This window comes from Theropithecus gelada, chromosome 2 (assembly GCF_003255815.1).
Source record: "Theropithecus gelada isolate Dixy chromosome 2, Tgel_1.0, whole genome shotgun sequence".
In the NCBI taxonomy this organism is placed as follows: Eukaryota; Metazoa; Chordata; class Mammalia; order Primates; family Cercopithecidae; genus Theropithecus; species Theropithecus gelada.
In genome coordinates this window covers 91,587,106-91,614,335 of record NC_037669.1, presented here as the reverse complement: position 1 = coordinate 91,614,335, position 27,230 = coordinate 91,587,106, and the positions used below count along the sequence as shown (strand labels likewise).

The window sequence follows — 27,230 nt, the reverse complement described above, 5'->3', positions numbered from 1 at the left end:
CACCACATACCCTGGACTTACCGATGGTCCAGGGTCCCCTTTCCGCCCAGGAAGCCCAGGTCCTTCGCCTCCAGTGATTTGTCCGGGAGCCCCCTGTAGGGACAGAGAGCAGTGGGCAGGATTCAGGATATGGGGGCCTTGAGCTGGAATAAGCCCCTAGACACGTCCAGCTATTCCTATTCGCGCCTTAGGCCCTGCACAGGGTCTGGCGTGGGGCAGTCCTGCTCCTCCCTGGGACATCCCGGCCGCCTCCCTTCCCCCTTCACCTACCGGCTCCCCCTTTGGGCCTCGAGATCCTTGCTCTCCCTGAGGACCAAACAGAGCAGAGGGTGGTGCTTGGGCTCAGGCGAGTGTCAGCGTGGGCACTGACCCACCACCCCAGGCTCCCGCCCTGTGGAAGAGCCCTGGGAAGACACTTGGAGAGCAAAGAAGGGAGGGCGCCTTACCGGTTCCCCACGAGGGCCAGGCAACCCTGGAGAGCCCTGCAAATGGAGGCCAGAGGCAGAGCAGTCGGAGCCACCCACCCACTCAGGCAGTGCCCACCCTGACCCGCAGGGCAAGGCTTGCTCACCTTTAGGCCAGGGGCTCCAGGGGTCCCAGGAGTCCCGGGGCGGCCAGGGCTGCCTGGACGCCCATCTGCTCCAGGGAAGCCCTGAGGAGGTGAAGAGGTCAGGGCAGGAAGGGACCCTCCCCCAAGGCCCCTGGTTTGCTGGAGGGGCCTCATCCCATCAACAAGGGGTCCCCTACCTTACTGGCCCCCAGGTATTATTGGGGGTGGAACAGTGAGGCAGAGAAGTGGCCCCTCAGAGCTGCACGGAGTCCAATTCCAGGCACAAGGGCAGTGACAAGGCAGAGGGCTTCCCTGCCTCTGGGACTTAGAGCTGCTGCTCAGGCTCTGCAGAGGGGCTAGAAGCCCCACTGGCCCTTCTACTTCAGAGTGTCCCCTAAAGTCTCTGCGGTGGTTTATAACCTCCAGCTGGGCTTCTAGGAATTTCTGATGATTCTAACTCTGCCTATTCCTTCCCTCTTGTAAAAACCCTGAGAAAGCTTTGAGGAGTGCCTCAGAGAAACCTCGATGGTCCCCACACTCACCCTTTCGCCCTTAGCAGTGGCACTTCCAGGGGGCCCCTGGGGGCCAGGAGCACCAGTCCTGCCCTGAGAGAAGAGAGCAGGTTAGGTGGTGATAAGCCAGTCAGGGTGCAGGGACAGATGTGGGGGGCGCTCACCGGGAGGCCAGGGTCGCCAGGAGGCCCAACTTGTCCTCTCAGGCCCTAGGAAGGGTGATCAGTGAGACCTGTGCTGCCAACCTCCCCTGCCCCACTGACACCCAACCCACTCTCTATTTCCCGCCCCGCAGGGGCACTCACCATTTCTCCAGGTTCCCCCTTCTGGCCCTGGGGAAAGACATGTCAGATGTGGGTCAGAGTGGCTAGCCCCAGGTGCAGCTTCTGCCCACCTCTCATCACAGGACTCTTACCTTTGGACAATATACTGGGCAGGGTTCTGGCCGGGGCTGTGGACATAGGGTCTCTTTGAGGTTGAACATTTCTACCAAGAACCCCCAGATCCCTTATTTTCTACCACCCAGTCCCCCAGAGGCCTCTTCCAAACCTGAGTAGTGAAGGATGCCTGACACAGGGCTGCAGCCAGACCACTGACTGCCCGGTCCAGGCTTGGCCCATCATCCACGGCGAAAAAGGTCTGGACAGAGTCCATGCCCGGCACCAAGCGACGCAGCTGCTCTGGGTCCGCTCCAGCCATTCCCAACATCACCACTTTAAGCCCTAAGGTGGGGTCCAGTGGCTGCTTGATAGCCCTGTCAGGGCCACCCCTATTCCCAGACCCCTTCCCCATCAGCCTACTCCTTACCAGCAGCCTGGGCCTCACGGATGGGGCTGAATATGTCACCTCTCAAGGGTTCATCCACTAGCAGAACCATCACCCCTGGCACGTGCTGGCGGCGCCCAGGAGCATCTGGTGCCAACACGTATCTGTGAGCTGTGACCACGGCTGTGCCTGGAAGGAAGGACATGTCAGAACCCTGGGGCACCAAGTTCCCAGTGGATAGCCCCAAGAGTCCATGCCTGCTGCAGTCCTCACCCAGGTTGTTCCCACTTGGGTCCATGTAGGGCATGTCACGGATCCTTTGCAAGATAATGCCAAGGTCATAGGAGCCATTCAGGGGGAACAGTGGGGAGGGCCGGTGACTGTAAGACAGCAGGCCAACCTGGGGTGGAGGGAGACACAGAGCCTGAGGAGGATGATAGAGCAGGGATGGGGGTGCACAGAGCCTGGAGAAACACATCAGGCTGTGTGTGACCAAAGCCTGACTATCTATTAGGGAGTCAGCAGTGACGGCAGGATAGGAAGCCAGGCAGCAGGTGAGATCTGGAGCCTGTGGGAGAGCTGGGAGAATGACTGAACCTGTTGGGTGGTCAGGAGATGGTAACTGGCATGGAGCCTGGGTGGGGGGCCACAGGGAGAGGTAAGAATCTGGTTGCCCCAGGACCAAACCTGAACCGCCTGTGGCCCAAGAGGCCCAAGTGCCAACACCAGACGCTCCAGGACCCGCCTCGTAGCCTCCGCACGGTGAGCATTGTCTTGAGTGGCGTGTGGTAGGAACACCACATCCGCCAGGCCACGGGGACACACTGCAGGAAGGGGAACAAGTTACTGAAGCGAGCAGCCCACCCAGACACACCTTTCTGCCCTTCCCACTATGCCCGTCATACCTGGCGCCTGTGTGATGGATGCCTCAGGACCCTGCACGCCATCCAGGACAGGCGTCAGGGAGAATATGTAAGAGACGCCAGGCTCTAGCCCTGTCACCCGCTGTGAGCTTGAGATCCCTGGAAGTGTCTGCGGGGCCCCAGGCACTTATGCAGGAGAGAGAACTTGATTAAAAATCAGTCTCCACAGAACCCCAACTGCCAGCCCACCCCAACCCTGGCCTCCCCCTCACCCTGGCCAGGGCCTCTGAGTGGCCGCCAGGATAGGATGTAGCTGGATGCCCTGGACACTGGGGTCCAGGCCAAAGTCACCGAGTCGATCGAGGTGTCCACCACACGTAGTTCAGTGCTTGGAACACGAGGTGACTCTGAAGGAGGAATGAAAGATCGAGGATCAGAGGTTGAGTCCTGAGAACCCAGAGGGGAGAGAGATCTGAGATCCTGGGTCGGGTTTGTCTTATTGAAGCGTCATGAGAGGTCATGCTGGGGTCACCCAGGGTCAGAGGGTGAGGGGTGGGGGTACAGGAGGAGTCACTCAGAATCGGGGTGCAGGAAGCCAGGGTGGGTCATCAGTAGGGGAGGAGCACGCCAAGGTGAGGCAGGCTTACCAGTGCGCGCAGTCACGTCTGCAGAGGGTCCTTCTCCAGCCGGCCCTAGGACACTCAGCCTCACGCGGTACTGTGTGGCTGGCTCCAGCCCGTCCAGGTGATAGCTGTTGAGCTCGGGCCCCAGTACCCGGGACTGTTCTTGGCCACCTGGGGCAGGCGTGAGGGTGGGGGCCAAGAGCATGTGGGAGAGTGACACCTGGAGGCATTAAAGGGCCCGCCCACCTCACTGGCTCTGTTAACTGGGTCCACCCTCCTGACTTCCTCATCCTCACTGACTCTGCCCACTTTATGGACCTTGCCAGACTGACCCTCCATGAACTCATTGATCCTGCCCACTTCATTGACTGATCTTACCTACTGTCACTGATCTCGCAGACCCCCAATGACAGACCCCACTCACTGTCACTGTCCTCACCTACCTTGCAGCATCTGCCACAGCTTTGCCCCCATTGGTTCCTAACCCCCTCCCAGGGACACCCCTCACCCTCTGGTTGCCAGCGCAGAAGGAAGCCCTGCACTCCGGGCACCGGCTCCCAGCGCAGCCTCAGCGAGTGCTCCCCGCGCTGCACCACGTGAAGCGTCCCCAGGGCTGGCGGAGCCTCAGGTGCTGGAGAGAAAGCTCAGGAATCAGGGAGGCTCTGCCCCAATGGCACCTGTGCCAATCCCAGGCCCACCCTGGCACACGCACCCCACCCAGCCAGCCCCTGTGCCTATCCCGGGCTTCACCTTCCCTCCTCTCAGACCCCGCCCCCAAAGGCTCACTACCAATCCTGGTCCTTTCTCCAATCTGGAGCACAAGCCCCGATCCCCAAACCATCCACACCACCCATCCCAAGGCTCTCCAGCTCATGCTCTGCCTACGCGTGGTGACGACAATGGAGACAGGTGTGCCCTCGCGGTCCCCGACAAGTGCAGTCACTCGCACTGAGTAGCTGACTCCACCTTCGAGACCCCGGATCTCTGCAGAGTCTGTGTTTCCTGGGAGTATCTGGTGTCTCATGGGGCCACCTGGCCAGGTGGGCATAGAGAAATGGTTAGGGGTGGGCAGTCCCAGCCAGGAAGGATAGGGGTGGCATCAGGGAGCCATACCTTCACTCCGGCCCCAGGCCAGTCTGTAAGCTGTGGCCCCAGTGACCCCTACCCAGGTGATCCGCAGAATGTCGCTGGAAGCATTGAGGATTTGCAGCCTTGACACACGGCCCACAGGCTCAGGGGCTGGGGATAGAGGCAAGGTAAAGGGGTCTGGCAGAGAACAGAGTGGTAGTGCAGGCATGGTTGACACGGGGGTAATCTGAAAGTCAGTGTGAGGTTAGTATGGACAGGTCACTGTAGGCAGCCCTGAGAAGGAGGAGGTCAGTGCGTTGGGGTGGGCAGTGTGGGGCCACCAGGAAGTCACCGTGGGTGGACACTTAATCAGTGCGGGGTGGGTCAGTGTGGACAGGACAGTCACTAAGCAGGGGCGTGGAGGCAGCTGGGCAATCAGGAATACACAGCAGGGCAGGGTAGCTAATTCGGTGTGGCTAGCAGCTGGTCAGGGTCCACTCACCAGTCCTGACAACCACAGAGGCAGGGGGCCCATCCACACCAGCCACATGGGCCCTTACATGCACCGTATACTCAGTATCTGGCTCCAGCCCGTCCAGCTCAGCCACCGTGGCCTCCCCAGAAACCAACTGGGATTTCTCTGGGCCTAGGAGCAGGGATGGAGGCAACTCCAGGGCTAGTCAAACTCTGTCCCCCAGAGCCCCACCTGGACCCCCAATAAACCCCCAGCCCCCATTCCACCCTGACCTGCCCTCTCCCAAACCCCAGTCCCCACCATGGGCTGAGTGCCAGGAAACCCTGTATCCTGTGGCGCCAGGAACCCTGGTCCAGGTAATGATGACAGATGAGCTGCTGGCCTGAGTCACATGGACTGTCCTCACTGGGCCCAGTGGGTCTAGTGGGGAGAGGCAATGGGGAGTCTGTTGGAGCAGGCAGGAACGAGTGGGGCTATCTGATGCTGATAGTGGAAGGCGATGAGAGTCTAACAGAAGACAGAGGAGATGGTGAATAGGTCCAGTGGAGAAGTGGGGAGATGGAGGTTTTAGGAGGCAGTGAGGGGGTCTGATGGAGGAGAAAGTGTAAATCTCAGAGGAGATTTGGGTCCAGCAAAAAAAGGGGTGGGGGTCTGAGGGCTGAGGTGGTGGAAATTTGAGGGCAAAGATTGTGGGAGTCTTAGGGGAGAAGCGGGGGAATCTGAAGATGGGAAGGGCTTAAGGGGAGACAGCTGAAACTGAAGGGGAAGCAGAGTCTCTGAGGGAGGAGGGAGTAGGAATCTGAAAGGGGAGGCAGGAGTTCTGGGGAGTAGCAAGGGTCTGCAAGGGAAGGCATGGGGGTCTGAAAGAGCAATGGAGGCAGAGAGTCAAGGGACAGGGGCAGGCCCTGACCTGTTCGAGCCACGATGACCGCAGCGGGGCCCTCCTCTCTCCCTCGCAGTACAGACACAGCCACCTGGTAGGCGGTTCCAGGCTGCAGCCCTGTGATGTCTGTGACAGTAGAGTCTGGGGGCAGTGTCTGGCTGGACTCTGGACCTGAGGTCAGAGGGAAATGCTGGCATGGCTCCTGCCTGTCCCCTCCGGCCCCCATACCCTCATTGGTCCCTTCAGCAGTCCCCCCACACACCCCACACTGACCACTGCCTGTGCTCCAGCTAATCCGAAATCCACTGGCTTGAGGGACGGGTCCCCAGGCCACCCTCACTCTCGTAGCATCTGACACTACAACCTGCAGCCCTGGAACAGCAAGTAGGGTTTCCGGCTCTAGGGGTTAAACACAGAGGTCAGAGGTCAGAACCAGGACCAGAGTGAGGCAGACAGCTGTCCTCCACAAGCTTCCTGTAGTGCTCACCCCGGCGGACAGTGAGGACACTGGCACTGCTCTCACGGGAACCCACTCGAGCAGACACCCGCACAGTGTAGCTAAGCCCAGCCTGAACGTCATCCAAGTCGAACGCTGTCTGACTCCCGGGAAGCATCAGGATCCGCTCAACCCCTAAGAGAGAAGTCAGCGTAGGTGGGCAGGGGTCAAAAAGAGACAGGGACGTGGGACAATGGCAGTGATGGACAGGGACACACAGCGAGAAGGGCCATGGAGGTGGGGATGTGGGGTGGTGGGGACCAGAGAGATGGGATATGGTTGAAAAAAGTGAATGCAAGACAAGGACATAGGATGAAAGGGGCCAGTGATGGTCAGGGACACTGGAGGACAGGGGTCCGTGGGATGCTGGCATGTAGGATGACAGGAGCCAGTGGACTGCAGTGAGAACTGATGAGCTGTTGATAGACACTGACGTGGGATGGCAGAAGTCGGTGCTGGATGGGGACATGCAATGAGAGGTTGGTGTACAGTGGTCACCACTAGGGTCACAGAAAGGCAGGTGACTGAGTTTGTGGCTGTGCAGAGTCGCAAGCCATGGACAGGGGTGTGGGGCAGGGAGGAGATCGGCTGGGGCAGGGTAGGGGCAGACACACCCTGTGACACTTCAGGGCTCAGTGCCATCCTGGGAAGCAGATGGATAAGGAGACAGGGAGGAGACTATAGGGACCCAGGTGTGGAAGGAGAGGCTGGAACTTCAGTGTGTGTGGTGGGGGTGCTGGTTGTGTCCACCTTACCCTGGGTGCTGCGCACAATGATGCGGTACTGGGTGGCACCGGGGACTGGGCTCCAGGACACTCGCACCCGCTGCCCGGGCAGCTCGGTGGCTTGCAGGTCCATCACAGGGCCCACGGGCAGCTCTGGTCCTGTTGGAGAGCACAGCATAGAGGCAGCCTGGGGCTCCGACACCTCCCCCACTCACTGGCCCAGCCCACAGAGCCCTCACCAGTGGGAACCACGGTTGCAGGGGTGGCCACCTCGCGGCCCTCCAGCAGAGTGTAGAGTGTGAGGCGGTACTCTGTGCCCGGCTGCAGCCCATCCAACTGGTAGCGGGTCACATCAGAGGGCAGCACCACCTTCTGTGGTGGCTCCAAGCCTGCAAGATGACAGGGTTAGGCCAGCTGACGCCATGCCCTGACCCTTGCCTGTCCGTCCCTTCCCCCACACTGACCAGTCTCACGCCGCCATTCCAACCGGTAGCCACGGGCCTCAGGCACCAAGTTCCAGGAAAGGAGGATGGATGTGGGGCCCAGGATGACCGGGCGCAGGGTCTGCTCAACAGAAGCATCTGCCCAGGGCACATGGGATGTCAGTGGCCTCCGGTCCTTGCCCTGCCTGCCCGTCCCAGCCTGACGAAAGTGCCCAGCCTTCTCACCAGTGCGAGCCGTCAGGGAAGCGGTGGGCCCCACACTATGGCCAAACAGGGTGCTCATGGTCACCTCATAGTCTGTGCCAGGCTCCAAGTCGCGCAGCAACACTGAACCTTGCCCAGGGCCCAGCTCCTGCTGCTGTGTGGGCCCACCTGCATGGGGGGCACCAAGAGGCCAGTGGGCCTTGCAGACACAGGACTCTACAGTTTTGTCTGAGGTGCAGGGACTCCCCTCAGCCCACATCTCTCACTCACCACTGAGGACCCGCCATGTCACACGGTAGCCAGTGGCACCTGACACACTCCGCCAGGCCACCAGGAGGCTGTGGGCTGTGGTATTCTGGATGGTCAGTTCCGGCCCCTCCAGGGCAGCTGGGGGAGAGTCCCACCAGGGATTCATGGAGTCAGGAGTGGGAGGGGGTACTGGGGTGGGGAGTTAGGTGAATGGGGTCAGAGGCTGGCAGAATTGCTCACTGGTCCGAGCTGTCCCGCTCACTGCCTCCCCGATGCTGTTGGCGTAGAGGGCAACCACAGTCACTTGGTACTCAGTCAGTGGCCGGAGACCCTGCAGCCACACGCTGGTCTCACCAGCTGGGATGTTCACCTGCCCAGGGCCAGAGGTCACTTTATCTTGCCCAGCCAAGTCCCCAGCCACCACTTATCACTCCTGACATCCTACCTCCTGCCGCTCGCTCGGCAGTGGCTGTCCCAGCCCCGTCAGAGGAGTATACTGGACCTTGTAGCCAGTCACAGGGCCACTGGCCGCTGTCCACTGTACTCTCAAGGATTGGCTGCTTGGCTCAGACAGCACCAGGTCTCGTGGAGCAGAGGTTGAGTCATCCACTGGGAATGGGGGATCAGGGGATCAGGCAGGAGGATTGGGGTGGGCATGTGTGGTGCAGAGTTGGGGTTAGGGTCAGGAGCACATAGGATGGAATCAGCACTCCCAAGTGGGGGTTGGGGTCCAGGGTCTAGGTCGGGGCACACCATGTAGGCAGGAACTCACGAGGCCGGGTCACAGGCACGCCACCAGCAGTTGTGCACACTCTCCGGGAAACGAGGGGGAGTAGTGTCCTCAAGATGCTGAAGTCATTGACGAAGAAGAAGAAGTCACTGGTGGGCTGTGAGGCAACTCGCTTCAGCTCCTCAGGGTCGGCATTCTTGATCCCTGAAGTGACAACCAGTCAGGACTCAGTCACCCACATGCTCTCTGACCGCTCCCACTCCCCAGCTGACCTGTCATCCCTGCTCGGTCCTTACCCACAGCAAACAGCTTGACCCCCTGCCCCTTCAGCTTTTGGGCAGCTGTGTCCACCAGGTCCTGGGACTTCCCATCTGTGATCAGGATGCAGACCTGGGACAGGTGCAGGGGTCAAATCACGGCTCCTCTGAACACTTCATTTGGGGTCATCTTGGGAGGCATGGAAGGGGTAAGGATCACCTTGGGGACACCAGGTCGGGCCAGCTGGGGCAGGAAGACACGGTCAGCCACATGGAGAATTGCAGCCCCTGTGCGAGTGTTGCCCCCTTTGTAGCTGAGCTCACGGATGGCGCGGATCACATCACCCCCAGAGCCAAGTGCATCCAGGCTGAACTCTGTCCTGTTGGAGGGTAGGGGTGGCAACAGGCTAGGACTCAGGATCTCTTCTGGCCCTGGCCTTGAGGAGGCCTCTAGGGTGAGGGTTATGGGTATCAGGCTCTCTTGAGAGGTCCCTTCATTCTGTGATTCTCCACATCCACTTTCCTCTGGAACCCCCAGGTTAACAAACTCCCCAGGGGCTCCTTTGTGCACCATCTGCAGCTGGGCCTGGGCAGGCCTGAAGGAGCCCTTAGGGGCTCACAGTCTGTGGGAAACAAGATGCTGCTTAATTAAATAATTGCAGGAGGAGGGGTCCAGATGTAGGAAAGTGGATGCTGGCCAGATGGAGCACCTCTGGTGAACGGCTGCAGGGGTTAAGGGGCTAGAACATGAAGAGTCCAACAGGCATGGGGGGCCCCTCCTGGGCTCCCCATCTCCAGCTCAGAAAACACAGCCTGTCTTGCACCTTCCTGTCTTGCAATAGCCTGGAGGTGCTTCAGGGCATGAAGGTTCTACCTAGGGAATCCTTATCTCTGTCTCCAGAGGAGGTCCTGGCTAGGGGGTCTCTAGGTTCCCCAAAACTTGTTTCCGGAAAGACCCGGTCTGAGGTTTCCGGGGTCTCCTCCCTTCCTGGGGAAGGGGTCTTGGTGGGATCCCGGGGTCCCCAGCCCCCAGGGCCGCTACTCACCGTGGGTCATCACTGTACTGCACTGTGGCAAAGCGCACACCCTGTGCACTGGCTGCTCCAGAGAAAGGCAGCACCAGCCCTTCGAGAAAGCTGCGGACCTCGCGGAAATTGCTGCGGCCAATGGATGAGGAGCCATCCAGTAAGAACACAATGTCAGCGGCGTAAAGGCGCGTGCAGGTCACTGGGGCGGGCAGAAGACATCAGGGCCTCTTCTGGGAGGCCAACCACCCGCCTCCCCGGCCTCGCTGGGACTTGGGATGGTGGGGAGAGTAGGCCTCATCTTATGCAAACCAGGGCCGAGTCGGCCTGAGCCTGGGGGCCTTGGAGGGAGTCGAGCTGCGTGGGTCCCAGAGCAGACTCCCGCGGGGGGTTGGGGTGTGCGGGGGAGGGAGAGTCGCCAGCACGGGTGTGGACTTGGGACTGAGGTCAGCCTCTAGGGGCCGGCGCGGATTGACATAAGGCAGGGGACCCCGCGTGCATCCAGGGAGCCAGAATTTGAGTCGGAACAGGATAGGAGGCAGTTTAGGGAACCCAGCACCGACCGCGGAGGGTTCAGGGAGTCCCAGAATTAGGAGGAATCCTCGGGGAGTCGCGGAGTTGGCTGGGTTGTGGGCGGGGGGGGGGTGTCGGGGATGAAGGCCGAGTGGAGCGGAGGGTGACACGGTGCAGTGCCCCAGGCCGGGTCCTCCCTTGCGGTGCCCCGGGCCAGGTCCTCCCTTGCGGTGCCCACCTCTCTCCCTGTGCTGGGCTCGCACTCGGGGCGCCCCTGCCAGGATCCCGGCGCAGAGCGCGGCCACCAGAAGCCGCAGCCTCATCCTAGTCGGTAGAAGCAGTCAGCTAGGACCCCCGCCTCTGCCCCTTGCTCCCCTGCGGCCTTGGCGGGTCCGAGCCCAGCGCCCCTCCAGCCCGAGTCCTGGTCTTGCCTGCGCGTCCGCCCGCTCCCGCCGCCGCCGCTGCAGTCCCGCGGGCAGAGCAGAGAAAAGTCCCTGATCTCGGGGGGCGGAGCGGCAGGCGGGGACCCAGGCACCCGCCCTCACCCACATCCCTGAGAGGTCGCCGCCCCCACCACCCCTCCCCCAGACAAACGATATGACGCACTTAACTATAAACCCACCGACCCCCCTTGGCTTCTGGGAATTTCCCAGAAGGTTCTCCCTGGACAGATGCTGAGGGAGTACCCCTAACTCCATCTAAGGTCACAGGTCTTGGCTGCTTTAGGTCAATCACAGTGACCAGGCTGAGGAGTGGACAGGTTCCTGCAGAGCCACAAGGCAGCAGCGCCGTGGGGGGTGGGGGCTGCAGCTGAGGATGACTCACCCCCAATCCGGTGGGGGTGCCCAGACAAGCCCTCAGGCCATGGGTCCCGCCGGCCACTCCTGTGATTCAGCCATCTGTCTGGTGGGCCTCCTGAGCCCCACCCCAATCTCCTTGACAGGAGAAGCCCTGGCAAATGAGTGACTCTGGGCCTGTCTTAGGGAAACCAAGGTCCCCTTGGCCTAGATCCAAGTAACTCACCCTGTCTTTGTAGGGGATAAGCCAGAAGGAGGAGAGAACCTGTGTCATGCTTATGCATATGTCCCAGCGTCCCACACCCTCTACCATGTCCCAGGCAGATGCAATCCAGCTGTGCCTGAAGGGAGGGGGCCGCCCATCTGTGGAGAGCGGGACCACCCACAGTGACAGCTCATCTCTCAGGAATCCAGCCCTCCATGCCCCAGGCCGGGTCCCCCTACCTACATGTCCTCACCCATAGGCATCCCCTCCTTCCATCTACTTTTCTTGCAGGTCCCTGCCACCCATCTCCCCCACCAGGCCGAGGTCTCCTTGGGCCCCTTCCTCCTTTCCTCATTGCCCTCATGGTACCTGTAGCTTCTGGCTTCATAACTGCCCGCTACCTTACTCCTCTCCCCTTACCCAGGCTGACTTCCCACCCTCCCCCAGCTTGGCTTCTGAGGCTGTGGACAGTCCCCCAACACACCAGACCAGGGCTACTGTCCCAAGGAGGTGGGACTTTGTATATGCGTATCTCTTCATTAGATGGGTGACACTAAGGCAGAGAGGTACCCCTAAGAAGGGCAGGCCTCCATCTGGGTCCTGCTCCCCCTTTTTTCCCTGCTAATCCTGAATAACTCTGGGCAGCCCAGAAAGCACATCTATACTCACCAAGGCTGCTGGGCCCCTTCTAATATGCCCAGCCCCACAGCCTGAGGACTCCGGTGTGGCCAGAGCTGGAGGCAGTGAAGACCATCCATGCTGCCTGCTTTCCTATTGCCCAAGGAAGGCTGGGGCTATTCCTTATTACTGACCCCTGAAACTATCCTGGGGCACAGTGCTGTGACCCCATGGGGCCTAGAACCTTATTCCAAGGTCAGAGTCTCCTCAACCATGTCCCAGGACCCCCCATCCCTGCAAGGTGTGCTCCAGGTGAGGGCTGCAGAGAACCACATATGTTCTCATCACACAAGCAGCCCCTTCCCACTAAGACTGTCACTTCCTCCTGCACAGCCAGGGTGGGCGAGAGCAGGCCAGTGGCACAGACAGTACAGTACAGACATATGTGCACACGTGGGCCAGCCTTAGGGGAGACAGGAGGCCCAGCTGGGAGGGTGGGTGCTCAGGCAAACCTCATCAGAATTGAGGTGCCCCCAAAAGAAAGGACAGGTTGCTGTGAGAGGGTCTCTCAAAGGGTGCTGGGAGAGGCTGTTGGGAAGGTAGGAGTAAGGTTGGAGTGACTACATGTCTGGAGCTCCTATGAGGCTTATGAGCAGGAGTGTGGCCCTCTGAGGCCCCAGCTCTGGCCTCCTGGGAGGCACACAGCCTAGGGCACAGCCCCAGAGGCCAGTACCTATCTGCAATCCCATCAGGGCAGTGGAGCCCCCAGAGCACATCTTTCTCCCTCCCAAGCTTCCCTGAACATTTCCTTCCCTGGCCTTAGTCACTACCTCTCCCCATCTGTTTCCAACCAGGGCCTCTTTATCAGGTGCCAGCCCCACACATCCCACTGTGCCCTGGACACCACCAAACTCCTCACTGGACTATGGAAGATTACCCTCCTCCAATCCACTCCTGCCCCTGCGTCTCCCAGCCCTGCTGGGAATGTAGTCCTCTTTGTGTCCCCTGCAGCTGGCTCCAGCTCTTGTGTGGCCATGACCTCTGCTCTGCCACAGCACAGCTCACCAGGACTGATACAGAAATGTGGCCCGAGAGTCCCCATGCTGAATCTCAACGCTGACCAAGTCACTTCTCTTCATGGTAACCTCCACACACCTCCCCAGCATGGCTCCAGGGTAAAGACCAGAGTCCCTGGCTTGGTATGCAAGGTCCCTTAGAACCAGACCACTCCCAGCAGCTCAAGCTCTCGTGACCAGCACACCTGTAGTCTCTAAGGGCCAGGCTGGGCTTACAGATGAAGCCCCATCCTCCAGGAGCTCAAACTTGGCAACAGACTTGGCACTTGTTCCCCGGCCTGGGTGTTGCATCTCCAAGAGCACCCAGGGTTGGGCCTGTCAGGGTTCTGCGCTGCCCAGCATCTTCTCTCCAGCGGTTCACAAAGTAGAATGATCTGTGCAATGCCCTGGTCCCGGACCATAGAAGGTGCTTAACAAATGTCTCCGAATTGACAACTTATGGCACCCAATGGTGAAGGAAAGGCACTGGGGCAGGGTGAGAACGGTACAAGGGTTCCTTGGGCTACTTCCAAGCTAGGATGCCGGGGGGACTTCTCAACAGCCCTCTTCTAAACCACCTTGTCCCAGCACCCTGCTTGTGATTGCCAGGCAGTGACTTCCTCAAAGGAAAACTGGGCCCCTCACTTTCAACTTCCCCCTGGGATCCCAGAGAACCTGATTGTGGAAGCACTGGGGGGTGAAGGAGGAACAGCCTACCTGCCCACCCACCATGGGGACCAGAATCCAAAGAGATAACAGAGGGACTAGGTAGCTAAGAGCTGTACCGGGTCCTGGCAGCCTCAGGAAAATGGGGAGGGGATTGTCAGGGTAGCAGCTCTGGACTTGCCTGGGACAGATGTAGTTGAAGGAGGGGGCTTGGGCCCCACTGAGCTCAGGGCTATTCTTGGAGCCTGAGTCAGCGGAGGCAAAGGATTCTTGCCCTGCTTGTCCAGGCAGCAGTTAGAAACCAAATGGGAACACTATGCCCCAGGCTATCCTCCTCCCAGAATCCAGAGTAAACACACGCAAGAGGCATCCTTGGAGATACCCCTTGGCCCCTCTGGTCCACCCCAGCAAACTAGAGACCACCAGGGGGTGACTTGGCACAAGGTCCACAGTGAGGGGTTTCCCACCTGAGCCCCCAGGGATTCCAGGCTGGGACTCCTACAGGGGCAAAGGCTGGGTTTACACTTCCTATGGACTCCCATAGCCCACTCTTGGGACCGGCTGGCTGAGGAACATCCCCTAAGTGGCTGAGTGGAAACATCTGGGCTCAGCTCCCTGCAGGCATCAAAGACTTCCGGCCTCTGCTGCAGCCCCCATGCTTGCCCCTGGCTGAGGACACATCAGCCTGTGGGAAGGCAGGAGGATCCAGGAGCTGCAGAACTAGAGGGAAGTCCTTGCTCCCCATCTACTGCCCCATGGACTCCATGCCAATGCCAAAAGAGGGACGACACATTTCTCAGCAGAAGATTTTATTGGTGGTCACCTGTGGCACAGGTTAGAGGAGCCGGAGTGCTGTTTGTGGTGGGGGGACCACGAGCCCCAACCCAGCTCTCTTGTTTACACAGGCTTCCCGCCTAGAAGCGCAGCCAGAACATGCCGCTACGGATCCGGTTGTAGTCTGGGAGCTGCTCAATGGGGCCTGTGGGGATAGGGTGGAGCGTCAGGGTGGGGTACCTGGCCTGCACAGGGACACCTGGCCCTGCGCCGCACCCAGTTCGGAGCTGCTGCCTAGAGCAGCACAAGACAGGCTTTGAGTGGAAAGAGGGAAGAGAACATTCCCCCAGGGGTGCTGAGCCTGTCCCTTCATGTTCTGGCCCTTGAAGCCCCACCCCACATGGAGGTGCCCGTTACCTGACGGGTGCAGGGTATTGATGGAGGCACCCTGGCAGGCAGTCAAGGAACTGCCGGGACAGGTTTTCTGAGCAAGAACTCCCTGGCAGCCAGGGGACTTGGGAGAGCTGCTTGGGGCCTTAACTGGCTGCTCTGTAAGCTGAGCAGCAGTGGGGGAGCAGAGGTGGAAGGCGAGGCCAAGAGAATGGCCTGAGGAAATAAACAAAGAGCAGATCCCCTAGGCCACTTACCATATCCAGCCACCGCTGGGCACTGGTCATAGATGTACTTGGAGCAGATCTCACGCACCACACTGGCATCCACCTCCTGCAGGGTGAGGCAGAGGACATACTAGCTAACAGGCACCTGGCCACCACCTCAGCCAGTCAGCATCATCCAACTAGCTGAGATCTCCCACAGGCAGCATGCAGCTGTCCCCAACCCAAAAGGGGAAAGGCGGAAGGGATCCTTGCTATAGACTTCCATGGGCCGCACCCATCTCCACAGCCATCAGCACCTCTGCCCTGCCCTCCCACTATGCTATCCCTGCAGGTGACAGCTGCCTAGGACACCAGGGATGCCTATAGGAGCAGGCTCTGCTGTGCCAGGCCCCAACGCTGCACCTCCAGGTGTCTGTCAGGTCAAGATTCCAGAACCTCTCCCAGGGGCCCATGTTACCGCAATCCGGCTTTCCCATTCAGCCAGGGGGATGCGGCGGCCATAGGTCAGGAGGCTGCGACCAATGTCCTCACACACAGGAGTAGTGCCTTTAAGGGTGGGGGAGGGCTCAGAAATCCACCCAGCCCAATCCTGGACCCACAGGTACACAAACAACTTCCAGCCTAAGGTTGACAAGGACCTCCCTGACCTCATGCTGACCCAGATCACAGCCCTCTCTTCTGTGGTCACCTATTATGGTAGCGATGGGCTGTGGACCTGTCCCACACCTGCCTGCATTTCCAAGGATGGGGTGATGGGGCACAGTGTGGTCTTCAAAGTTTTCCTTTCTAACTTTGGTTAGTTAGGAGTGGTGGCCACCTTGGGGCTGTCGCTGGCAAGATGCACTCTATCCCTCCCCACTGAGCTGCAGGACTCACCATCTAGATGAGACACCAGGGCATTTCTGAGGATGTTTTTGCCCCGGGCCACCTCACTCTCCGTGGCACTGGTACACAGGCGCATCCTAAAGTCGGAGGGGGCGGGGGTGGATGGGTGGTGTTCACTTTGAGCCAATGTGTCCTCTCTCAGCCTCCCACTGCACTGGTTAAAGCCGCCATCCCACCTAGGAGTACCAGGCTGCCACTTACCACTGCCCTTGCAGGACGAACATCATGTCATCGATTTTCATTCGGTCACAGACAAAGTGTGCACCCAGCAAACCCGTGTCTGCATAGCAGATGCTGAAGGTCTGGAAACTCTGGCATAGCTTGTTGGCCACGGCACCTGAAGCCAGCGGGCTGGACAGGTGCTGCCAGGGGGATAGGTGGTCAGCACCCACCCTCTTGTCTTCAACCCATACTGTGACCCCCACGCACAGAAGCACACAGCCCCAGCACCCTCTCTTCCCTGAAGGTGAGGTACCATGCTCACTCTGGCACTCACCACGCCACCACCGTAAGTGCAATCATAGTGGCCGATGATGGCATTGGCCACTTGCAAGGCCACATTGTCCGGACTGGCCCAGCCAGGACCCTCTACTGCAATGGCCACATGAGCAAAAGGTAGAGCATCGTCACGGTGGCGGATCTGAAACAGTATATGACAAGGTTGAGGGACAGCCAGACTGCCGGGGGAACAGAAAAGGTGGGTAGAGGGTGTACGTGTGTGTGACCATGTGTGCCTGTGACGCAGAAGCCAGAGAACTCCTTCCCAACTGCTGAGGTATCTCTGGAGTCACTAGGATAACCATGCACATGTGGGTCCTCCCACAGGCCCCCAGCTGAGCACTACCCCGGCCCAATAGGCAGCACACCTCACTGCCAGTGAAGCGGCATGGAGTAAGAGCGGGCACAGTGTCCTCTGCGTATGTCCAAGGGATGTCACCAAGGTGCTTCTGGGCAAGGTCTAACAGTTGCTGGTGCTCCACTCCTGCTGAGACAGACAGTGGCATTACTGACCAGCCAGGTCCCAAAGCACAGGGTGCAGGGGAGTTCACAGACAGGCGGAGGACCCCCATGTCCTATCTTAGTGGGAGAAACCAGGAGTATGTGACATTAGAACAAGGTGAGGAAAGAAGGTCCTCCTTAGACAGACCCTGCCTTGTGGACAGGACAGACACCTCAGGGCCAGATAGCCCCCACGGCCTCAGTCCTAGAAGAGCAGCAGCGCTCAGAACTTCAACACGGGCTGCCATGTGATGTAAGTGTGGGTTCTCACTTGAGAAGATGCATTCCACCTATATCAAGGACAAGACTGGTACTCCTGGGTACAAAGCCACCTGGCCTGCCTTTTCCCTCTAGCTCTCCCTCAAGTATTTCTGGCTGCTGGCCCGGCAGGGGATGGCAAGTGAGGGGGCAGAAAGAGGTGCTATTACAGGGCTGTGATAAGGTCTGGGGTCCCCTGAGAGCTGGGGACATTTGCAAATAATGTTACAAACGTATACCCTAGGACTCCTTGGATCTGGCCTCCTCACCTCCACAAGAGGGCTCTGTGGTGCCACCAGTTACGCTGGCCTTTTTCTCCCCCCCAAGACGGAGTCTCACTCTGTTGCCCAGGCTGGAGCACAGTGACGCGATCTCAGCTCACTGCAAGCTCCGCCTCCCGGGTTCACGCTATTCTCCTGCCTCAGCCTCCCAAGTAACTGGGACTATAGGTGCCCGACACCATGCCTAATTTTTTTGTATTTTCAGTAGAGGCGGGGTTTCACTGTGTTAGCCAGGATGGTCTCGATCTCCTGACCTCGTGATCCGCCCACCTCAGCCTCCCAAAGTGCTGGGATTACAGGCGTGAGCCACTGCACCCGGCCTGTGTTGGCCTATTTTTTTTTTGTTTTTGTTTTTTGTTTTTTTGAGACGGAGTCTCGCTCTGTCGCCCAGACTGGAGTGCAGTGGCACGATCTCGGCTCCCTGCAAGCTCCACCTCCCAGGTTCATGCCATTCTCCTGCCTCAGCCTCCCAAGTAGCTGGGACTACAGGCGCCCGCTACCACGCCCGGCTAATTTTTTTGTATTTTTAGTAGAGATGGGGTTTCACCATATTAGCCAGGATGGTCTCAATCTCTTGACCTCGTGATCCGCCTGCCTCGGCCTCCCAAAAAGTTCTGGGTTACAGGCGTGAGCCACCGCACCCTGCCCTGTGTTGGCCTTTTATTCCTTCCGTGAGCTCAAGCCCTGCTAGTCTGACAGACATGTCAGACTGCTCTTACCCCCAGGTTCCTCAGCTCCAAAACCCCGGTCATGTTCATCCTATTGGTCTTTTATGCATACTCAGCTGCCAAAGTCAGCTCAGCTGGGAAGCTTTTTTTTTTTTTTTTTGAGATGGAGTCTCACTCTGTTGCCCAGGCCAGAGTGCAGTGGCACAATCTCAGCTCACTGCAACCTCCGCCCCCCGGGTTCAAGCGATTCTCCTGCCTCAGCCTTCCGAGTAGCTGGGATTATAGGTGCCTGCCACCATGCCTGGCTAATTTTTGTACTTTTACTAGAGACAGGGTTTTGCCATGTTGGCTAGGCTGGTCTCGAACTCCTGACCTCAAGTGATTAACCTACCTCGGCCTCCCAAAGTGCTAGGATTACAGGCGTGAGCCACCACACCCAGCCAAGATGGGAAGCATCTTAACCTCAGTTCCTTACCCATGTCCAGACCCCAACCAGGTTCCATCTATAAAACCACCTGGAGTACATTTACTGCTCCCCCTTGCTCCTGCCATCTCCTGCCCAGTCCCTACCACAGCCCCTCTCTAGCTAGCCTGCCTGCACTGTGACCCCACACAGCAGCAGAGCAAACCTCAGACCATGACATGCTCTTCCCCTGTGCTCAGTTCCCCATACCACCTAAATAACACTCACCACCTTTCAGGCTTCTGTTCAAACTACAGGTGCTTTAAAAAGCCCCTCCCCCAACCTACAACTCTGAGGCCCCAGTGAAATCTCCCCGACCCCTCTGTGCCTTCCTTTCAAGGCACTTCTTGGTCTGTTATCAGGCATGCATCAATACACAACTAATGGCTGGCTCTCCCAAGGGCAAGGCCACAAGGAACAAGGCCAGGGGCTTACATCCCCTACCAGCCCATAAACTCAGTATCCTAGGACCAGGTGGGGCTAAGACAGACCTGTACCAGAGGGACAGCATCCTGTTTAACCAGTCCCAGTGGTGGCAGCAGGGTAGACTCCTGTCCCACCTCAGACAGCACAGGCAGAAGGTCATTCCCCTCAAGGTTAGGGTGGGAGCAGGGTCCCCTGGGGTGGAACGTCCCCTATGGTGGGAACCAGGACCTTGGCTTTGATAACCAAGGCTAGGACCCCACTTCAGTGAGTCCATCACTCACCTCCAGCTGCTGCCAGCACCATTCGAGGGGCCTTGTAATGAGTGCTGAGGTACTCGGTCAAGTCTGCACGAGACAGCTTCCTACAAGACATATGGCCAGTGTGTCAGCACCTCTACCACACTGGAGTGAGTTGGGGTGTGTGCGTGAATGGGACTGAGGAGGCAGACTAGGAGAGGCATGGTTTCTCCGAAGAGTGGGCCCTAGCACACCCCCGACCCCCTTTCCCCATCTCTGCCACCCACTCCTTCAAGGCCCAGAGGGCAACCCTCGTCCGCCCTTGCCTCATGCCTGACCTCAGGACAGGCTCATAGTCTTCTCTGAGAATGTGTGAGCCAACACTGTAGGACTCTCAAAGGGCAGTATCAAAGCTCCCAGAGCCATCACCAAAGGAGACAAGAGACCACATGGAGGGGACACCCAGACACCCCGCCCTTGGACTGTCAGGACATGCACCAAAACATACCTTAAAACAAAGCCCAAAACTCAAGTGAAGCCCACAAAGCCATTAAAAAAGACTCACTGGACCACATGGATACAGAAACTGTCTCCAATCGCATGACTCAGGAAAATAACCCCGACAGACAGTTAGCCAACTAAAAATGTGACCTGGAAAGGGTCTGGCCAGGCGAGAATGGGGCAAGCATCCCACCACAAGCCCAGCCAACTCTCACCTGACATTCTCACTGGGCCCCTCCACAGCCTGGGCTAGAGGTGTGCCCTGGAATGCTGTGGCATGCAGGTAGTCAAAGACCACGTCTCGCATAGATGCGTCATTCTCCTGCATCTCCCGCAGGATCACATCACGTTCCTTCTCGATCTGTGAGTCTTCCAGACTACAGTTCTGCACAATGTCACCCAAGAGCTCCACAACTAGATGCAAGGAGGACATGTTTAGGTGCCAGGTGGACCACTGGAGACCAACGACAGCACAAAATCCCCAGGCCTGGCATCTCCTGCTGCCCACCCCTAGCTGCCCAGCTGGAAAGCCATACGCTAAGGGTAATATGATTCTGTGGTCAGCCAGGGACTCCTGGGTAGCTGTCCTCTGCCCCCCTGCCCTCTGCCCCACCTCTTCCTCCAGGTGTTACCTTTTGGCAGATCCTTGGACAGCGCCTTGATGTAGTAAGCTGTGTGTTCCCGGGTGCTGTAGGCATTAAGATGGGCCCCCATGCTCTCCACCTCCTTCTCCAGGGCACTGCCAGGACGATTCTTTGTTCCCTGGAATCAGATATCAACCAGACCAATCAGAAGCCACACAGGAGCCCAAGAACCCTGTCCTCAGAGGCTAAAGATCCAGCAGGACCACTGGTCCACAGGTACCTCCCTCAGCATAGACTCTGGGGACACAGATCCCAGAGTCTGTGTTTACCAAGTACTAAGCAGGCCTTGTGGTGACCAAGGCCATGGCATCATGGGCCAACAGAATAGAGATAACCAGGGCCAGGACAGAAGGGCATGGCCAGACCAAGTGTTTCCTAAAGCTCTGTAACACCTTACCAACGAGCAGTGGGGTCATTACCAGTACACCTCCCCCTTCTTATCGACAGCCATGGTCAGGTAAGCCCACACCTGTGTTCAAGTGATAAAACCCACTCCTCCCATGCCATTCCCATGACTGTATGTGTCTGTTTATACATGCTAGTGGCCACCTCTGTGGGACCCAATCCTAGTCCTATGTGTGGAGAACAGTGGTGCTATCTCTTGGTTAATACTGCACACATACCCGTGACATTGCAGCTGGCTGGGTTGCCCATTAGAGCTCCATGGCCCTGCCCACCCCAACCAAGGGATGCCCAGGTATTCCACCACAGCAGAACATTTCATAAGCATGTATGCCCATGTCTGTGGGTTTGTTACAATGCACGTGCATATCTATGTGTGTTCCACAGGTCTCCTGTATGCATGCACATAACACAGGCCTGGCTTCTCTGGTGAAAAGTGGGGTTCCTGTGGTTCCTTGGGTCTTCTTGGCTCTGAGGGCCTCATGCAGGGGCTCATCAGATACGTGCCTACTCAGGAGACGTTAAGCTCATGTGGTTCCTTTTAGGAAGGCTGGCCAGACATCAGCCCCGCCACTGAGGCCCATAATCAGGCTATTTTTTCTGACCTTCATCCTCAGGAGGGACAACAGGCAGCCCTAAGCCCAGAGGAGACAGACTTCAAGAGCCTCACCTTGAAAGCCAGATGCTCCAAAAAGTAGCCTGCCCCATTGTTCTTCTCAGTCTCAAAACGGCTGCCAACATCAATCCACACTCCCACCTGGACAAGAAGCCACCAACAAAGGTTACAAACAAACCACTCCCCAGCCCCCTACTCACACCCCACCTGAGTGACTCAGTACAAGCCCCAAGCAGGGACTCATGAATCCTGGAGTCAGGGAGAACCGCCCCAGCAGGACCCCTGTGCTTGGAGATACAGTCATGCCTGGCAAACAGAGGGCCAGCCGAATGACTAGTCACACTGCATCATTGCTCTCCTGATTGGCTATCAAGGACCCCCAGGGACACTTCTAACTGTGCACATTTACCTGGTCTCACCAGCATACAAAATCCTTAAATTCACTCTCACTTTTCAGTTAATTATTTGTTTTTGTCTAGGCATACAACACATCATTTGCAAACAACTACTTATTTTTTCCTTTCTAAAAATTACGCGCTGCCTTTGTTCTGGCAATGATTTGGTCCTTTCATCATTAAGGAAGGGACTATTGGTTTAGACTGTATATTTTATCACACTAAATATTGTTCCTATAACACCATTTTGTTGTCGTTTTTAATCAGATCTGGACACCAAACACTGCCCAGTGTTGCCCTGGCACCCAATAAGATAATATTAATTTTCTTGACAGCCTCCTGGTTGCTGTGAAACATGCACCACAGGCCAGGCGTGGTGCCTTATACCTGTAATCCCAGCACTTTGGGAGGCCGAGGCGGGTGGATCACGAGGTCAGGAGTTTGAGACCAGCCTGGCCAACATGGTGAAACCCTGTCTCTACTACAAATACAAAAATTAGTTGAGCATGGTGGCACATGCCTGTAGTCCCAGCTACTTGGGAGGCTGACACAGAAGAATCGCTTGAGCCTGGGAGGCAGAGGTTGTAGTGAGTCCAGACTGTGCCACTGCACTCCAGCCTGGGTGAGACAGAGACTCCATCTCAAAAAAAAAAAAAAAAAAGAAAGAAAGAAAGAAGAAAAAGAAACAGAAACAGAAACATGTACCACTCACCCCACCTGGTCACATGGTCTAGTCTTTTAATTTAGTATTTGTTCACAGCTGATTTAAGTTTTTCACATCTACTTTCCTAAGATACTTTTCTTTTTCGAGACGGAGTCTCACTCTGTCACCTAGGCTGGAGTGCAATGGCGTGATCTCGGCTCACTCCCGGGTTCACGCCATTCTCCTGCCTCAGCCTCCCGAGTAGCTGGGACTATAGGCGCCTGCCACCACACCCGGCTAATTTTTTGTATTTTTAGTAGAGATGGGGTTTTACCATGTTAGCCAGGATGCTCTCGATCTCCTGACCTTGTGACCCACCCGCCTCAGCCTCCCAAAGTGCGGGGATTACAGGCGTGAGCCACCGCGCTCAGCCACTTTTTTTGTTTTGACATGGAGTCTCACTCGGTCACGAGGCTGGAGTGCAGTGACCTGATGTCAGCTCACTCAACCTCTGCTTCCTGGGTTCAAGCGATTCTCCTGCTTCAGCCTTACGAGTAGCTGGGACTACAGGTGTGTGCCACCACGCCCAGCTAATTTTTGTATTTTTAGTAGAGGTGGGGTTTCACCACGTTGGCCAGGATGGTCTTAATCTCTTGACCTCATGATCCGCCTGCCTTGGTCTCCCAAAGTGCTAGAACTACAGTCATGAGCCACTGCGCCAAGACTTTTTTTTAATTGTATAAATTTATGGGGTACAAGCGCAATTTTTAAAAGTTTCTATCCACACCCAAAACTCCATTTTTTTTTTTTTTTTAAAGACAGAGGGCCTTGCTCTGTCACCCAGGCCAGAGTAATCATGGCTCACTGCAACCTCGTATTCCTGGGCTCAATTGATCCTCCTGCTTTGGCCTCTCAAAGCCCTGGAATTACCTGTGTTAGCCACTGTGCCCCGCACACAAGTGCGATGTCATTACATGCACAGAATGCACAAGTAGTCAAGGGAGTTCAAGACCAGCCTGACCAATGTGGAGAAACCCCATCTCTACTAAAAATACAAAAAATTAGCCGGGCACGGTGGCACATGCCTGTAATCCCAGTTACTCAGGAGGTTGAGGCGGGAGAATCACTTGAACCCGGGAGATGGAGGTTGCAGTGAGCCGAGACTGCACCATTGCACACCAGCCTGTGTAACAAGAGCGAAATTCTGTCTCCAAAAAAAAAAAAAAAAAAAAAGCACAAGTAGTCAAATCAGGGCTTTTACGTTATCCATCACCAGAATAACACACCTTGTACCCATTAAGTAATTTCTTCTTCTTTTTTTTTTTTTTTTTGAGATGGACTCTCGCTCTGTCACTCAGGCTGGAGTACAGTGGCACGATCTTGGCTCACTGCAATCTCTGCCTCTCGGGTTCAAGCGATTCTCCTGCCTCAGCCTCCCCAGTAGCTGGGATTACAGGCATGTGCTGCCATGCATGGCTAATTTTTGTATTTTTAGTAGAGATGGGGCTTCACTATGTTTGCCAGGCTGGTCTTGAACTCCTCATCTCAGGTGATCCGCCTGCCTTGGCCTCTCAAAGTTCTGAGATTAGAGGCGTGAACCTCCAGGCCCCAACCCATTAAGTAGTTTCTCATTATCCACCCTTTCATCTTTCCAAGTCTTCACTGTCCATCATTCCACTTTCTACATCTGTATATACATATTTCTTAGCTCCCACTGATAAGTGAGAACATAAAGTAATATTTGCTTTCCTAAGAGATGTCAATGCATATATCATAAGTCACACAATCTTAGATGAACATGTATTTCACATCTAACATCTTGGAATGCAAGAGGCATTTTACAATCTACAGTACCCTTTTATCAAAATTGGCAAGACTCTTAAGATTCTCTGCACTGGAACACAGACGGCTCCTTACAATCTAGGACATTTTGAAGTTCATGTAATATAGCATTCTTCACTACAACAGGTGCCATATAACAAGGAAGTTGCAGGCCACCTTTTCCTATGCTTAGTAATAATTTAAATCGCAGGACATTGTTTCTGGAAAACTAAAAGGATGTGTCAATAAAAACATCTGGCCCTGGAGCTGGGGGATGGGGACTGAAGGGAGGAGGAGATAATTATTTCTTGGGAATCTTCTCACCTATTCATATATCTATTTGTGAGTCAAGATTTCTATCCTTGAGTCAATTTTGAGAATTTGTATTTTTTGGAAAATCACACATTTCATTGTACTGCTAAAATTAATTTCTTCCTAAAATGCATTTGTGGTCTAGCCTGGAGATTATGAGCTTGGGCATAATGAGGGTGACAGACCTGGACCTAAGGCAAGTCACCTAAGGTGTCTGAATCCCATTTTCCGCATTATAAGAGGAGACGTGATCACTTCTCTCACATGGGCTCCTTAACAAAAGGCTGGAAAAGAATTTGGCCGCCTACTTGACGGGCATTATATGCTAAACAATGTTGGCTTATAGTGAAGATTGTCCCGTGAAGCCAAGCCGTGGCTAGGGTCGGGAATGGGGCCATTCTCGGGGTGAGTGATCCTGAGTCCGAACCCAAACCATAAACGGGAAGACCCGAGCCCAAGGTCACACCCCAACCTGAGAAAAGATGGCAGGCCTAATCTGGAGGCCCTCTCCCCAGTGGCGTCCCCAGCTCACCGTGCAAGTGGGCTGAGAGGACTGCTCGGAGGCCACACGCAGGCCGTTGTCCAGCAGGCTAACCTGCGTCTCCGGCACGAACTGGAGCGCCTGAGCGAAGGTTGCCGTACTCCGCAAGGCTGGCGTCCGCAGCAGGGTCGGCTGTGGAAGGGAACAGCTGCGAGTGAGGACTCTGTTGGGGAATCGCTCACCACGTCCCAGGTGCTCAGGAGGATCCCAGTCCCCGTCCCCGCCCCCGCCCCTAGGCCAGCGGCGAGGTACCTTTCCCCGCCCTCCTCCATGACCTTCCCACGGCCCTGACCCCGCGTCCTCTCCACCTCGACCTACCACTGCTAACAGCCCACACCCGTCCGCTTCCCGAAGCCCTGTCCCCTGAAGCCCCGCGCTCTCGCCACCACCTCACCGAGCGGCGGGCGCGCAATAGCACTTGTGCCCCGGAGGTAGCGGCCCGGCAGACCACGGACGCCGCCATCTTCCAGCTCTAGTCGGCTCTAAGTTGCGCCGCGCAAGCGTAGAGTAGGCGCGTTGGCGGTCGTGGCGCAGGCGCAGTATCGTAAAGTTGGCGCTCGGCCGCCTCCTGGCGGGATCCGGGACCGTCAGTTGTGCTGGCCTGGCTTTGGCTGGCTGGCTGGCTGGCTGGCTCTATCAGTGCTGCCGCCCGTGCCTGCGCACACAGTCCGCCTGCCGTCCATCAGCCCGAGCAGGTTTGCCCGCCGTGCGGTCCATCTCCCCATTCCACGCGTGGAAGTCAGAGTGCACAATGTTTCTCACCAGCCGCGCTGCGTACTCCGAGTAGAGGTCTGGCGAGTGGGGCGTTGCAGCCGCAGTGTGTCCGCAGGTTCGAGCCCAGGGCTGAAGTACCAGAGTGGAAACTTACCTGGGACCACAAGGCGGTGCTGAAAGTCAGTTTTTTTTCTCTTTATTTATTTATTTTTTATTTTCTGAGACGGTCTTGCTCTGTCGTCCAGGCTGGAGTGCAGTGGCGCGATCTCGGCCCACTGCAGCCTCCGCCTCCCAGGTTCAAGCAATTCTGCCTCAGCCTCCCGATTAGCTGGGATTACGCCCGGCTAATTGTTGTATCTTTAAGAGACAAGGTTTCTCCATGTTGGCCAGGTTTGCGCCCTGCCAGTTTTCTCTTTAAAAGAATTAAGTAGAGACCGGGCGCGGTGGCTCACGCCTGTAATCCCAACACTGGGAGGCCGAGGCACGTGGATCACTTGAGGCCAGGAGTTCGAGACCAGCCTGGCCAACATAGTGAAACTTTTCCTTTCCTGTAAGAGGAAAAAGAATTCTAGCTGGGCGCGGTGGGTCGGGCCTGTAATCCCAGCACTTTGGGAGGCCGAGTCGGGCGGATCGCCTGTCAGGAGTTTAAGACCAGCCTGACCAACATGGAGAAACCCCATCTCTACTAAAAACACAAAATTAGCTGGGTGTGGTGGCGCATGCTTATAATCCTAGCTACTCGGGAGGCTGAGGCAGGAGAATCACTTGAATCCGGGAGGCTGAGGTTGTTTGCCGTGAGCCAAGATCGCGCCATTTCCAGCCTGGGCAACAAGAGCGAAACTACGTCTCAAAAAAAAAAATTCTAAGGTATGCTTTGTTATGTCAACTAATGAAAAAAAAAATCAAGCTTTTAAATATTTAAAGTTAGTTCTATTCAGAAGTCTTACTGTGAATTGCAACCCAGGAAAGCCTTTCAGGGAGTTTCTGCCAGATTGCTCCAAAGCAGCGTTTCCGGCCGGGCGCAGTGGCTCACACCTGTAATCCCAGCACTTTGGGAGGCCGAGGCGGGAGGATCACGAGGTCAGAAGATCGAGACCACCCTGGCTAACACGGTGAAACCCCGTCTCTACTAAAAATACAAAAAATTAGCCGGGTGTGCTGGCGGGCGCCAGTAGTCCCAGCTGCTCGGGAGGCTGTGGCAGGAGAATGGCGTGAACCCAGGAGGCGGAGCTTGCAGTGAGCCGAGATTGCGCCTCTGCACTCCAGTCTGGGTGACAGAGCGAGACTCCGTCCCCCCTCCCAAAAAAAAAAA

The 27,230-nt window shown here is 56.8% G+C and overlaps 2 protein-coding genes across 3 annotated transcripts in view; both read right to left on the bottom strand.

The window, feature by feature from the left end:
• The window catches only part of COL7A1 (collagen type VII alpha 1 chain), a 32,104-nt gene extending 21,260 nt beyond the window's left edge, over window positions 1–10,844 (bottom strand). Inside the window, exons 1-36 of the mRNA XM_025374181.1 lie at window positions 10,813–10,844; window positions 10,620–10,705; window positions 9,890–10,070; window positions 9,064–9,223; window positions 8,883–8,976; window positions 8,629–8,790; window positions 8,302–8,465; window positions 8,097–8,226; window positions 7,878–7,994; window positions 7,629–7,775; window positions 7,425–7,541; window positions 7,200–7,349; window positions 6,991–7,119; window positions 6,227–6,370; window positions 6,013–6,138; window positions 5,767–5,910; window positions 5,157–5,276; window positions 4,884–5,027; window positions 4,427–4,552; window positions 4,199–4,345; window positions 3,822–3,944; window positions 3,338–3,484; window positions 2,963–3,097; window positions 2,733–2,876; window positions 2,515–2,651; window positions 2,101–2,227; window positions 1,870–2,016; window positions 1,612–1,784; window positions 1,478–1,513; window positions 1,368–1,394; window positions 1,227–1,271; window positions 1,093–1,155; window positions 572–652; window positions 447–482; window positions 271–306; window positions 22–93 (exon numbers count right to left, since the gene is read on the bottom strand). Of these exons, the coding sequence (XP_025229966.1) occupies window positions 22–93; window positions 271–306; window positions 447–482; window positions 572–652; window positions 1,093–1,155; window positions 1,227–1,271; window positions 1,368–1,394; window positions 1,478–1,513; window positions 1,612–1,784; window positions 1,870–2,016; window positions 2,101–2,227; window positions 2,515–2,651; window positions 2,733–2,876; window positions 2,963–3,097; window positions 3,338–3,484; window positions 3,822–3,944; window positions 4,199–4,345; window positions 4,427–4,552; window positions 4,884–5,027; window positions 5,157–5,276; window positions 5,767–5,910; window positions 6,013–6,138; window positions 6,227–6,370; window positions 6,991–7,119; window positions 7,200–7,349; window positions 7,425–7,541; window positions 7,629–7,775; window positions 7,878–7,994; window positions 8,097–8,226; window positions 8,302–8,465; window positions 8,629–8,790; window positions 8,883–8,976; window positions 9,064–9,223; window positions 9,890–10,070; window positions 10,620–10,704 (4,116 nt within the window). The 5' untranslated portion in view covers window position 10,705; window positions 10,813–10,844. The remainder of the gene's footprint in view (window positions 1–21; window positions 94–270; window positions 307–446; window positions 483–571; window positions 653–1,092; window positions 1,156–1,226; window positions 1,272–1,367; window positions 1,395–1,477; window positions 1,514–1,611; window positions 1,785–1,869; window positions 2,017–2,100; window positions 2,228–2,514; window positions 2,652–2,732; window positions 2,877–2,962; window positions 3,098–3,337; window positions 3,485–3,821; window positions 3,945–4,198; window positions 4,346–4,426; window positions 4,553–4,883; window positions 5,028–5,156; window positions 5,277–5,766; window positions 5,911–6,012; window positions 6,139–6,226; window positions 6,371–6,990; window positions 7,120–7,199; window positions 7,350–7,424; window positions 7,542–7,628; window positions 7,776–7,877; window positions 7,995–8,096; window positions 8,227–8,301; window positions 8,466–8,628; window positions 8,791–8,882; window positions 8,977–9,063; window positions 9,224–9,889; window positions 10,071–10,619; window positions 10,706–10,812) is intronic.
• A 3,670-nt stretch (window positions 10,845–14,514) lies between these two features.
• Window positions 14,515–26,289, bottom strand: LOC112617422 (cytochrome b-c1 complex subunit 1, mitochondrial). Of its 2 annotated transcripts, XM_025374198.1 has the most exons (13): window positions 25,599–26,289; window positions 25,196–25,336; window positions 21,547–21,633; window positions 20,463–20,592; window positions 20,046–20,244; window positions 19,375–19,454; window positions 16,865–16,980; window positions 16,495–16,638; window positions 16,200–16,360; window positions 15,990–16,075; window positions 15,571–15,659; window positions 15,144–15,219; window positions 14,515–14,701 (listed from the first exon to the last, which is right to left on the bottom strand). In XM_025374198.1, the coding sequence occupies exons 1-13, from the start codon at window positions 25,665–25,667 to the stop codon at window positions 14,637–14,639; spliced, it is 1,443 nt and encodes a 480-aa protein (XP_025229983.1). In that variant the 5' UTR covers window positions 25,668–26,289; the 3' UTR covers window positions 14,515–14,636. The 2 variants fall into 2 exon arrangements, with proteins under 2 accessions (XP_025229983.1, XP_025229977.1); XM_025374192.1 differs by having other exon boundaries at window positions 14,515–15,219.
• Window positions 26,290–27,230: the final 941 nt, after the last annotated feature.

What these genes read in the sequence shown, in the direction of transcription:
- LOC112617422 (XM_025374192.1), bottom strand. Translation starts at nt 25,667, where the DNA reads ATGGCGGCGTCCGTGGTCTGCCGGGCCGCTACCTCCGGGGCACAAGTG. An exon ending in TATTGCGCGCCCGCCGCTCG is followed by an intron (nt 25,337 to 25,598) that starts GTGAGGTGGTGG and finishes TCCCTTCCACAG; the next exon opens with CCGACCCTGCTGCGGACGCC. An exon ending in GTCCAAGGATCTGCCAAAAG is followed by an intron (nt 20,245 to 20,462) that starts GTAACACCTGGA and finishes CCTTGCATCTAG; the next exon opens with TTGTGGAGCTCTTGGGTGAC.